At 43.0% G+C, this 13477-nt stretch overlaps 1 protein-coding gene across 4 annotated transcripts in view; it reads right to left on the bottom strand.

Annotated features, from left to right (window-relative positions):
* Nucleotides 1-1216: 1216 nt before the first annotated feature.
* The window catches only part of ZRANB1 (zinc finger RANBP2-type containing 1), a 41084-nt gene continuing 28823 nt past the window's right edge, over nt 1217-13477 (bottom strand). For all 4 annotated transcript variants that reach the window (XM_065842848.2, XM_065842847.2, XM_071812230.1 and 1 more), the window contains exons 6-11: nt 13222-13293; nt 12522-12720; nt 9005-9125; nt 8073-8202; nt 5208-5437; nt 1217-4319 (exon numbers count right to left, since the gene is read on the bottom strand). In XM_065842848.2, coding sequence (XP_065698920.1) covers nt 4101-4319; nt 5208-5437; nt 8073-8202; nt 9005-9125; nt 12522-12720; nt 13222-13293 — 971 coding nt within the window. In that variant the 3' untranslated portion in view covers nt 1217-4100. The remainder of the gene's footprint in view (nt 4320-5207; nt 5438-8072; nt 8203-9004; nt 9126-12521; nt 12721-13221; nt 13294-13477) is intronic.

Raw genomic sequence — 13477 nt, 5'->3', positions numbered from 1 at the left:
GTGCTGCCCGTGAGCTGGAAACTTATAATTTGTGAGTATTTAAAATCAAATGGGATGTTTGTTAAAAAGATCACCAGGGTTTCCATTAAGCTAAGAAGGCAGCTACACCTCCAATAGTTGTTGTACATAACTCGAGACAGAGCGCTAACAACCAGCTGGGAATGAAGCAGAAAATGTGACGGGAGGTGCGAGCGGCTCAAGCCTGGCTGGAGAAAAGGCCGGTTCTGCCCTTTCACGGGGCAGAGACTAAAAACTGAAACCAAAAGGACGTCTGGGTTATAAAACTCTGTATTTTGTTTAATACAAATCAAACTGAAAACTAGCGACCAGCTTCCAACACATGTAAGAGAGGCCAGGTTTTATAGTGTGACCACGCTTGGTCAGTGAGGGCCGTGGCACATCTGATGATTCGTGAGCACCATGAGAAACCAGGATTAAACAGGTCAGTTACAGCAAAATACCAAAACGGCGGTTTAGAGTTGTTTTAAAGTAGCTCTGGTACTTGCATTTGGGTTTGAACAAGGAGCCGCATCCCAGGTGGGTGTCGCAGGATTCTGGAGCGTCGTTCGCCAGCAGCGGGATCTGCACTGGACAGCGAGAGGCTCAGCGCAAACCCCACAGAAAAGGGCAAACGCTGCGGTTCCCATCCAGCACCCAACCTCCCTCCTCACCCAAACCACGGACGGACACAGAAGGAGCCAGCGACTGCTGCCAAAGCGCTACGAGCGCACCGAGAGCGGGAACGAGGAGACCCCGGGGTTACAAACCACAGGGCACGGGTTCAGCATTTCCCCCCGGCTCTTGGGCTTCCAGCACCTGCAGTGCCAACACCAGCGACACGCAAAGAAGACGGGGAAGCAGAAAGGGACGAGCACCATCGCGATTCCAACACGCCGTAGCAGATTATTTGGGCAAAGAAGCAAGAGATGAACTGTTGGTGGCGGAGGTTTGTGCGGTGGCTTTGCTGAGGGAGCCACAGCGCGTGGTCACGCTCAGGAGTCTCTCTGGTGGCAGTGGGTGTCACAGTAGCTTGAAACAAGCAGCCTGAAGGTGACAGACTATAAAAACCTTAAAAAAAGGGGGTTAAGGGAAGTTACTGAACAAAAGGGAAAAATGGAAAAGCAGCAAAGGAAGGGTGTCTGAATGCACACGTTGATTTGGTTAATGGAGCAAACACAATCTGCCATAAGCCATGCAGCAGAACTGGAGGAGAATCCAGAATTACTAAATTTTAATATATTAAAACCAAAAGAAATACAGGGGATTTTCACTACAGAATTTATAAATAAAACTGGAAAAAAAACCCAAACACATAAAGGAGGTAGCGATGAAAAGCCAAGTTCTGCGCTAGAAAAGCGTGTGCTACTGCAAGCAATAATGTGAGGAAAATAACTGAGGGACCCAATTGCATGTATAGATATACTTGGCTAAAAGAGCAGAACTTGCCCACAAGCTGCAAGGTAGCACATCTGCAAATTAATCTCAGTATTTGTAAACTTTCAAGTGTGTAATTCAAGGAGAGAACCCATTGACATAGACCGAGTACTGCGCTCGCACAAAGCAAGGGGGTTGCATCTCTTTAATCTACAGGTACATGAGGTTTGGATCACTTTGATTTTTGAAAAATAAGGTACTTCACCAGTCCCGAAAAGACCCGTGAAGCGTGTTAAACCTGAACATACCATTGTACAGCACATGGGAACAGAACAATAACGATCAAGGAAAGCTCGGAAGTACCAGGACTGTTCCTCTCAGGCCAGGAGGAGAGAAACTGCGGCAAGCGCGGCGCATGCGGCTGAGAAACAGCCCGGAGTGGCTGCAGCACTGAACTTGAACTTGACCTTGCCACGGGGACGCTGGGGCCGCAGGGCAGCTGCCCAGGAGAGCGGGGGAGACGGGAAGGCATGCGCGGCTCAAGGCAGATTTCACATTGGTTTCATCTCCCCATGTTAGGAGGAAGCTCAAACTCCCTCGAACGGAACGGGACTGCGGAAAGCAAAGGGTGGAGCGGGACGTGAAACTCTGCGCTGCGTTTCGCGCGCCCCTCGGAGGCGCCTGCTAAAGGAAAGCTCATCCTTTCGCCCATTTGAATGGTCTGCACAGGGAAGTGAGGCCTAGGTAAGCCAGGATCTGAGCTTACAGTGGTCTGGCTATTGTATGTATGCTGGCACACTTAGTCCTGACCTAGCAGGACTTGTGGGTCACACCACAAGGGAGAACACGTAGTACAGAGCAGCTCAGATCACGGAAACTCTCGTGTTCTCAGTTCCCAACAGAAAAGCTGTGAGGTTCAGCTGGACAAGGTAAGGGGAAAAAAAATACAACCAAAATTTAGAAAGCAGATTTGAAATAGGCCCCTATGTTTGAAGAACCTCTTCAGGATCTGTGGTTTGTCTGTTTCCATCAGGTAACTCGTGCGCACATTGCGGATATTCACGTGTTCTTTTACCTGAACATCTGCACATGCACCATCACAGGTCTAATGGCCAAAAAAACCCAAAGGTGGAAACATTTCATAATAAACCCCAATGCAACCTGTGATGGGCAAATTGCTAAGTTAATACAGTATGTCATTCTTTCGATCCTTTCGGTGTCGTCACCACGTTTCTGTAGGAGCTGTGCACGTTTCAACACCATCTAAGCAGCATTTGGAAGAAAAAGCAGCAAGTTCCTCAGGGTTTCCATAGCTCTGAACTACATAAAAATAGGTGCTATGGGGCTTCTTTCCAAATTCTAATTAAAACCATTTCATCTACTTCAAAATTCCTTGTTCAACCACCACACCATCAAAAGTGCTTTTCAAGACCACCTGAATTGCACTGCATATGTAAAAACTGGCGTTAACCTTTAGTGTTTCAGTGAGATTTTTAGATCAACTTTATCCATTACAGGTTACATGGCTAAAGTTATCAAATATAATAAAATTTCTACCGGAGAATATACTCTGAACTTACAATCTTAGGAACTTACGTAAGTTTAAGTATGGCCACATCAATCAACATGCAAGAAATTCCCAGGTTTACAGACTGAGAAATATATAACACAGTGCCTTTAAAAAACAACTTTAGCATAGATTCTTCTCTTTAATTCCAACTGCCAAGTGTGTTCTCACTAGATTCCATGACCGAGGAGGAACCCTTCTAAAGGTGGGGTTTCATTTGCAGCAGTGTTTAAGTTGATGAAAAGAAGTGGTAAAACGATGCGTAGTTTGTATCACAGCAAGACATGAAACTCTCAATCGTGGCTGAGCTCTCAGATTTCACACAATTTCCTTTAGTGTTTGCTCGCAGGAATAAAATCCCTATATTTCAGGTCACTTCTCTGAATAAATATTCTTATGTATACTGAAAACTAACTATAAAGAAGAAAAAATATGCAAAAAAAAATCCCCAACTTTTGCAGGAAACAAATCATCTCACTCAATGAAAATTTAGCTTCTCTTCCAGTTTGTTCCACAGAGTTGAGCTTTTATTATACGGGCACGGCTGTAACTAAAATATTAGTAAAATAATGAATGTATTTTTGCTTCTGACTTGCTGTGGATATTTTGTGCGAACAAAAACACCCTCACAATCTGACCTGGGCACTAGTGAGACTTCACATACAAGGGCCTTTCACAGAAACGTGGCAGAGGAGCTAAAAGGTGATGGAGAATACCAAGTTCTACCATAAAAGAACCTCGGAGGGAAGCGATATCCAACGTGTGCTTTCCTAAGTGCCCTTCTTGGAAACATTTCTCTGCGATAATTAGGATGCTGGTATACTTTTCCTATTACACAACCTCTTACACAACCACATGCGGTACATTTATAGACAGATTTACAATCAGAAAGAAAAAGTGTTTGTTGGTGGTTCGTTGGTTTGTTTTTTTCTGTCTTGATAATAAAATTAGCTGTTTTTTCTTTTTGTTTTTATACAAACTGTAGTCCAGCCCGTTTCGCTCTCTTCACGCAGCTTCTAGAACTCTCCACGCCGGTTAGAATAAATCCTTTACAGCACGTTCTCTCCTACAATTGGGTCGCTCCACAGCGAACTGCAGGAGCACAAGGTGAACTCCGGCTCGGACGCTCCGCGCTGCTTCGCTCTCGGTGTATTCGCCATCACTCGTCGTCGTCATCCTCGTCTTCCTCGCCGTCGGAAAGGGACGTGCAGGGCCGGATCTGCCGGTAGCGATCCAGCCACTTCTCCACCATCTGGGTGACCAGGGGGTGGTTGCGGCGGCGCGAGCTCTTCTGCATGGCCACCAGGACGCCCCCCTCGGTCACGCAGCAGTCCAGCCACTCCCGCAGCAGCTTCTCCTGCTGCTCCTCGTTACCGATCTTTGGGGAGACAAAAGGAGGGAGATGGAGGTTTGAAACATCACCAGCAACTTTAAATCATCCCCCCGTGATGCTCTGGAGCAGCCAGGCTGGAGGGCCAGGAGTTTCCAAAAGCCAAAGGGACACACGTGCCGTTTTCAACCAAAACTTGAAAGGCTCTCAAAATACCATCCACCTATTCTTCTAGACGTGTATTTCCAATATAGCCTTGCTATACTTCAATTACTGTGAGCAACTAACTGCTTCTGGAGTCACAACATAAGGAGGTAAGTCCTAAAAGAGCCTTCCGGCTTTACAAAGCAGTTTTTAGGAGTCTGTAGTTCTTGACATTAAACATTTCCTCCTGTAAGACATCACAAATGTCATGGCTATCTAAGAAAATATCCCTCTCTAGACTTAAAGCTCATACTTTTTCTCCTTTATCTATAGGATAAAGCCCATACTTTCTCTCCTTTATCTATAGGATACCTGCTTTTTGCAACTACTTCAGGCTTTCCAGCCCTCCCTTCCCCACATACACACTTTACTGAAGTGGTTCCCTGCCGTTATCGTAGTTATTAAAGAAGAAATGAGTTGAGATTCATTATAAAAAGAGGCAGAGCATGCTGTAACTACTGCCCAATAGTTATATTGTGTCAGCATCAGAATTCTTATTTCTGGGTCCTTTTCAAGGTACACTTGTATTAATATGCACAGTAAAGTTACTTTCGATTTACAGCTGTAAATAAGCATCAAATTTGTGGGAAAGTCCTTTCAGAACCACCTGAAATGATGGGGAAGGAGCGATATTAATTAAACAGAGCAGCATATTCCTTGTAATTATTTGAACTGCATAACGAGGTGGGGATTACAGTGAAAAAGGCCACCAGATACACAAGTATTTCTTACCTCCTGAGCAGAGAGGAAGTGAATGTGCAATAATTTCCTCTCGCTGTCCACCAGCGGTAGAAAAGTAACAGTAACGTCGTCATCAGTGTTCAGGTTAGCACCAGCGCCGCGATTGCCGTAACCATCGTTCTCCATGGCAACCAGAGCGGAGAAATGGCCCCTCGTGTAGCCCAGAGCGATCGGACTTTTCCAACAAAAACTCTGTTCCCATAACAAAGGCAAATACACACCTAGGGCAGAGGAAACAAGGGTAAGAGTCAGAACAACGTTCAAGAACAAAGGATTTTGATACAAACCTTTTATTTTGGCTAAACAATGGCAGCAGCACGTTAACAAGCATTGAAAACGCACTTGGTTCGGCCTGCGCTACTATAGGTCACACTTTTGAGTACAGCTAATGATTATTAACTTGAGATTAGTCAAGTAACTCTGCAACTGTACAAGTTTAGACATAAAAGCCATTACAACAAACACCACATTACGGTCTATAGTAGAGCGATGAGCAAAAAAACCGAGGTTAGAAATGCAGTCTTCCATGTTTGGTAACTCTTATTACAAATAAACTATAGCAAAGAAAAACTATGCATTACAGAAATAAATCTACAGGCAGATGTCTGTTTTGACCAGGAAAAGATTCCATCTGCCTACAAAACTTAGAAGAACTTACCGCACAGAATATTATTCAGCACCTAAGTATGTAGCCCATCCCAGAGACAACGAGACTTCTCATAAACACTGTACTCATAGATTAAATTAACCCACATCAATTATACATATATGGTCTCAAAATAAACCCATCCAAAAGCTGCTACTATTTTGCTCAGATAAAACAAATTACTGATGTCAGACTCAAAGACACCGCACTGGTTTTTTTCTCCCCCCCATTTTTAGCAATGAAGACGCTCATTTGCTTGAGGAGCGCGAAGTCTCAAAATAACCCCAGAACTCTTCTTCTAGGAAGACAAACAATTCTTGGTGAGTAGTGCAGAGCTTGGGCAGAACTCGCCTCACCTTGTGACGGTTTAAAAATAGCCGCCCGTAAACTGCAACGCACACGTAGCATAGCAACCCGGGCTGGCGCAGCTGCTGCCAGCGCGGGGAAGACGCTGCAGCCAACACAGCGCTTCACTTCAACATCCAGAGATGGGTGGCAACGCTACAGAGGAAATTTTGGGGGCAAATGGAGGGTTTACAGCACCTTTCCAAGGTGCTACAGATTGTTTCCCATCTCTGTTATAACCCACAATCAATCTTTCCTGGTTTTTTTTTGGGTGAACGTGACCTTAAAGCACATCGGAGAAGCCCAAGGACTCCTCAGACTTCACCAGCATCCTGGCCCAGAACAGCACATCTCGTACCATTTGGCAGCCCACACTGCTCCCGGCCCCACGGCTGTTTGGTTTCGGCTCTGCCGCTGGTATTTGATTGACCACAGAAATGTGGCTGGACAAGGGCAGAAGTGCGCACAGGTAACCCGACACAGGGCTCCCCAGCTCACCTGCTCGTGTTTCTATGTACGGATGGATGCGGCCAGCGAACCGCGAGGCGTAAATATTTGTCTGACTGAATTCCTGGAAACGCGTGTCTAGCGAAAGGTTGTCCAGACACCCGCTTACCGTCTGGTTCAGGGAGCAAGACAACAATTTCAGCATATTTAGGCCACATAACACTTGTCTGCTCCATGCCCAGTGGATAAAATAAAAACATTTGACAAACTACTCATCCTTGGAGCTCAAAGCAACCCAAATCTAAGTGTCAGATATTGATCACACGATTAAGCGTTCTTTCCCAGTCCGTCATTTTATCATCTCTAATAAAAGATTCTTTAGAAATCCACAAACAAATTTCTAAGCAAAACTGGGCTGAACCAGCTGGACATCTTTGTATTTGTCTCAAGGATGGCTACGCTGCTAGAATAGGAGAAAGAACGTGATCCAGCTATGCAGAATTAAGTACTGCTTGATAAACAGGTCGGTATTTACATCACACTTGCTGGAAAGTGTGAATTACTGAAGCACAGATACATTTGTAAAACCCCCTTTTAACTACGTCATGGAATTCACTTCTGCAGAAAGCACGATTGACATTATCAGTTGACCAATATTTTGTAATCGTAACTAAGTTACCTAATCTTACACCTCACATAACTCTTGGTAGAGCATTTACGAACAGAACTCCTTCCCTTTCAGCCTCCACACCAAACATCCGCATTGCCACGTCTTTAATAAGCCAAAAGAAAAGCTCAGCTTTTTTTCTCTGCCCTGCTTTAATTCCTCAACCCTTCTTTATACCCCTTTGCCTCTCGCTTTACGGGTGACTCCTTTTCACTGCTCTCAAGGGGCTGCTTCACAAATGCTGCTGTGGAGCGATGGGACACGTCCCTTTGTCCCAAAACTCTGGTGACAAACTCAGCCGACGCCACCACGTCCTGCCTGCCTCACCCAGCTCTACGCTCAATATGGTTTAGTTTCTAAAACGAACGCTTGCAGCCATCAGTACCACATGTGAACAGAACTGCAAATTCCATTTATTAAAACCTCCCGCATCTCCCAGCAGTAAAAACCACACAATTTTGGTGAGTTCTCACAAGCAGAATATTCCATAGGAATTATAGACTAAAGGCACATTGAGTGGAGGGTGAAATATATTCTTCCTGTGGCTACAGGCAGCTTGTTCACTATACAACGAAAAACTCCAAGTTTTAAGGGGATCATTATGTTCTTTTTAATACCTACCAAAAATTTACACACAACATGATTCCATCCTCTTCCAGCTGGTGGTTTATGTCGCTCACCTTTCAACTTCATGTTTATAATTTAAAGCTGAACCTTTTTGACAACTCAATTTGAAAAACCAAAGGCTTACCTTGAAAGCGGGTATATCCTAATGTTTCTCCTCGGAAACTCTTATAATATTTTACTCCATAAACTATAATTGGTCTTCTAAGAATATGTGCAAGTACAAAAATGTGTGTCTGCTCCAAACTCGCTCCAGGCTGGACCAAACACAAAGAAAGACAACACGTGAAACAGAACTTATCCATCTCTACTTGGAAATTTGAAATACAGTCTCAATCTGAGAGAGAAAATTGATTTTAAGGGCGATCTCGTTTTGACAGGAAAAACAGAAAACTGGAGGAGTATTACAGATCAGTTGGAAATAAGTAAAAACATTTCAGCTTGCACAAGAACTTAATCTGTCAGTAATAATTCTTTGTCTTATTTCTCAATCTAACATATTTCACTGCCCACTTAGAAATGAAACTGTACATAATGTTTAGTCTAAAAATAATTCACTTATCTAAGGCAAGGCTGAGTTAAATACCTTTGGATGATAGGAAAAGAGCACATCGGCAACAAGTCACAAGAAAACAGCAGCAAATTCATGGTTACGCTTTAAAAGAGGAGCTACACTTACAGGAATGTAAATCTCATTTTGGAAGGGGGTTATAAAACACCAGCTTGCAGCCGTGTGAGCTCAGAGACGTGTAGGTATGTTCTAGGAGGTAAGTGCTGCAGGACATTAAATAGACAACTGTCTGTTATTCTACACCAAAAGAGCCAGTGCTGTTTGCATTGTCCTGCTCAACGGTAAGCTCAAAAATTACAATTTTAAATGAACTTCTCCACCTTGGCAGGAAGAGCCTACCCAGGAATACTTTCAGACTGCTGGCTTAAGAGGATTGTGTCCTTTATCCGTGAAAATTCTTATTCCTGAGGAACACTTCAAGTTCTTGCAATTTGTCTTCAGAGATTACAATATCCTGCCAAGCAGCCACCTTACAGAAGTTCTCTTACCTGGCTTGCAAGAGAGAGTATGAATGCCCAGTCCTCCTGCCACTGCTCCTCTCGCAGTGAGAAATGTAAACCAAAGCTTTGGGAATACCAGGATTCCCACTCTTTCCAGCGCGTATAGAACCTAAAAGGGCAGAGAAAGAGTGGTAAACACAAAAATATTTACTCAACCCCTATACACCTGCTAGCATCATTTAATTCTTGTAACCCTTTATCCTCAGCCTGTAAAGATGGGGGAAGAAAGAGAACATAGGTCAGAAAACCTACATTGTGTTTTGGTTTTAATCTTCAAGAAACTCGGTTTGATAATCCCCAGGATCACAATGTCTACAGAAAACATGCTCTAATAGATGCAACTTCCTAACAGGCTCCTGGCTAGTTTGATACTGCTTGTAATACATTTTTTTGAAGCTTTATTTAGGATTATTTAAGCATCGATGTACAAGGAACATAACTAAGACGTTCCATCTTGCATAAGAGGAGTTGCTCGTTGTTCTCACACAAACAGTACAGGTATTCTCTGCTGTTGACCACATCACGAGCCAGTTAACTCCACAGTACGTGCGTATCAACTTCAAACAGGCCATGCATAAGAGGCAGAATCTGTTCTACATCATTTATTGAAGCAAAAAGTACAGTAATTTCACATTCTGTGGAATAGTTACAAAGCAACATGGATAAGAATCGAATATAGGAAGGGGGATTTATCCCATTTAAACTAAAAGTTTCAAAGCCACAGGATTTCTATTTTTCTGTTGAAATTAAAATTAACATTTTTGAACACTAGTGTAGCACTAATGTTTTATCTTACTCAATTACAAAGATTACCTACATATTGAAAAGCAGATGCTGACTTTTTAACTCAGTCCAATCACAGCACTATGGAAAAGCCACAACTTCCCATGGGAACACTGGTTTAGTGAGGAGCACTAAGCCAGCCTTAAACCACGGCCTTCACTGCCAATACAAAGAAACCATTCTGAAGTTCAGCTTATTAAAAAAAAGTCATTGAAATGAACTCAATTAAAATCTTGGAAAACAGTGTGTGTGGAAGAAACCTTTCCTATGCTTTCTGTAATGATGCAATCATCCTAAAATCTTGGTACCTGTGACAGCTGTCACCAACCAAGTTGGTTTTTCCAAGCACAACTAAAACCTTTGTATGGCTTAAAAGACTGATTAGTGAGATACTTTGATAGGTCTGTGTGCTCACTCATCTATAGGGAATCCTGTGGATCTAGCTACATTCCAGTGCCTATCCTAATGCAGCAACTGCTTCCATCTTTGCAGCTGATATTTTGCCCATTTCTCCCCAGAAAAGTCTCAGCGAACATCTTGTGCTAAATTAATTAATTGCCGGGTCTCCTGAAAGAAGTTTAATCAGATTCTGTGAAAATACAAAACACAACACACCACACACACAACCAGAACAAACCACATCACCACCTACGGTGGAGGTTTTTCCCTACAGAAGTTCCTTTGGGTTGGTCACACACAGGTACCTGCAGGTGCTCACAGGGGGTAAATCTTGCAGACACAAGACTCGAGATTTTGATCTCAATCAAAACAAACTTTTCAGTTTAGCACAAGAGAACGGAATGCATCCGTTAACAATAATAAATCTGAAAGCCAACTTAGGGCATATGCCCGTTCTCCATTAAAAGCTAAAGGTGGAATACAAAAAGGGACAAATCAGTGAACTAAAGAAGTGTAGTCATTTAAAAGGTGAGTGGAAAAGACTCCACAGGCCAGAGCCTCTGGGGACTTCACTGTTGAGCTTTTTCTGGGTACCAGACACTAGACTGTCTCTAGTAAACAGACTCTTCTTTGTTCAGCATCTAAACACACGTAGCAAAACGAGGCCAAATGAATTAGAGGAGTTTCCTGTGACTACAAAAATACCAGTTTAAGTGTCTTTGTGAAGGTTTTGAAGAACATTGCTGCTGGACGATGGCACTTCAGAGCTATTCCTTCAGCAACTGCCATTAGAGCCAGTGACAACAATATCACTTCCTCCCTGTTCCACGTTCTGTCACAATTAAAAGTACCTTGGCCAACACAGAATCTATACAGCAAGTATAGGACGTACAGGATAATCAGTTTACAACAGAACTTAAAGACTTCTACTAATTTTTCCAATGACAAACGAGCAAATAAGATTATCCAGGCTGAAGGTAGGCGACTGTATTCAAACAGCTGTAACACATGGATCAGTTTAAAAAGAATGCTTCCAATAAGGATAAAGATGAAGTAAATTCAGAGTAAAATGCAAATTCTGCCTAGAAAGTGAACTAAAAAGCTTAATCAGATTTAATACACTATAAATAACGAGTGTTATGTTAGACACAACATAAGCCAACAGTAGTTCACACTAACATTTTGAAAGATCACTTTAAACCTCAATAGTCTGCAACATGTTTTTGCATACCACGCTTGTTTTTGTTACCATAAAGAACAAAACCTGATCTATCATAAACGTCTATTCTGGCCTCAGGGGAACTGTTTGCAATGCCAGGGACATTCCTGCGTGGTCGAGATGCACACTCCATTATAAACAACTCTAAAGCAGCGACAGATCCATTTGGGGATGGGTTCTTGGGAGAACTGTTACAGAAGCACCACAAAATCCAGCTCTGGGTGTGAGTTTGGGGAGTTTTCTCCAAACAGTGGGCAGCTGGGGACAGTAATTACAAAAATGACTTACAGGGACTCCTAAAATGAACTTTTATTGTTGACTTTCTGTCCAGCACATAGAGCAAGGGGACAGGCTCTTTCTCCAGCACGCCTACTGATAGCGTTTCTCTTGCCCTTGACTACAAGAACATAAGAAATCTAATCGCCTGCGTCTTAAATTATTAGTCTTTACTAATCTCTTCCCTTAGTCCCACGTCACACAAGAGCTGGCGGACACCAGGGGTCCCATCAGAAGAGTTTTTCCTCTAGCAGAGGCAAACCACAGTATTGGACTAAAGAAGTTGTTTTATGGAGTGATAAATTAACTCTATGGCCTAATGACAGCAGTAGTTGAATGTCAGCGCTCTGTGCTTTACTGCAACTACTTTAGCAGACAGAACAGGAACAAAAAGAGCAATGCCGAATAAAGCTCTAACTAAGCAGATGGAATGAAAATACTGCAAAGTTTATACAAGAATAAAAGATTATATTCTTTTAACAATCTTCTGCAAAGCTTCCACCATGGTAGCGAGGCACAGTGTGCATGATTTACACCGCAAGTCAATCCGGCCTTAACTGCGGTCAGCGCACTCTTGACAAGCACACAACGTAAAATGTTTAGCTCTGTTTTAAACATTATTTGCTGGATATCACACACCGTCACCAAGGTCAGAACGTCCAAGTTTCCAGTGCTCGCGTTTAAAACACGTCAGATCTAGATTACGCCATGAATCACGCTGTGATTCACCCACTGTAAATGGGGGAGTGGTGGCTGTGTTTCTTTCTAACACCGTACTGCTGTGCTGCGTGGAAAGCCGTCTTCAAAGCGGCCGCAAAACCAACTCACCAATGCGAGCAGTCGTGTAAACTGTCGTGAAGAGCTTTCCGCAGCACGGAGTCCTTGTCATAGATGCCCCACGTAGCTTGCAGGACGGAATCGAGCAGGCAGTCCCCCGCCGTCCGGTTCCAAAGCGCGTACAACCTGCTGTCCAAGCGCGTACCCAGCTCCAGAGACCAGTTAATAATGGGAGATTCCTCTTCCAGCTCTGCAATGTAAAAATAACCTTTTTTTAAACCTGTTTGCACAGAATCTGAGGAGCACAGTAATGGTACAACATGAATAACACCAAGTTTTCCTTCATACTACAAAAACAGGTGAACTACAATGGCTAAAGGCATTCCTTGGACAAAATACTGTCGAGAAAACAAACAAGCAAACCCCCACACACACACCACAACAAACCATAGACCACAATCATTTGTTTGAGGATTGTTACTGAAGTAGAAATATTTGTTCAGCTTTCTTTACGGAGCTTGTGACTTAAAACTCCAAAGCTTTTAAACTCTTTAAAGATACATTAAGAAAATAATCTCTACAGACTCAGATTTTTCTATGCCTCTTAAATACAATGTAAATATTGAAGTAATTCTAGGGGGGGAAATTAACTTGAAAGCATTAAATCTATAGTTAAAACAAGAAAGCAACAAAACCATGGATATATTCTCTAATGAAAAGGAGAGATTCTAACCATTATCAGAGCATTTACCTTTCTGAACATCTCTATCAAGTACTTCATCAAATAACTTTTCTTGGACTGTGGGTGGTAAGTCTTCGATATCTGGAAAAATAGAAAGCAAACACAAAAGTCGCTTAATGCTACAGTAAAAGAAACTTTACCAGCCTGATGGTCAGGAGCACTCAGGCATCAGGTTTTGCCCTGTCAGCCCTAACGCCTCCTCTGAGAAGCTGCTGTATATTCAGATCTGTCATTTGTGCAGCACACGTGCCGCCCAGACTGACTG

This window comes from Patagioenas fasciata, chromosome 8, assembly GCF_037038585.1.
Source record: "Patagioenas fasciata isolate bPatFas1 chromosome 8, bPatFas1.hap1, whole genome shotgun sequence".
Taxonomy (NCBI): domain Eukaryota; kingdom Metazoa; phylum Chordata; class Aves; order Columbiformes; family Columbidae; genus Patagioenas; species Patagioenas fasciata.
The sequence above is the reverse complement of the archived record's forward strand: the minus strand, read 5'-3'. Positions and strand labels throughout refer to the sequence as shown.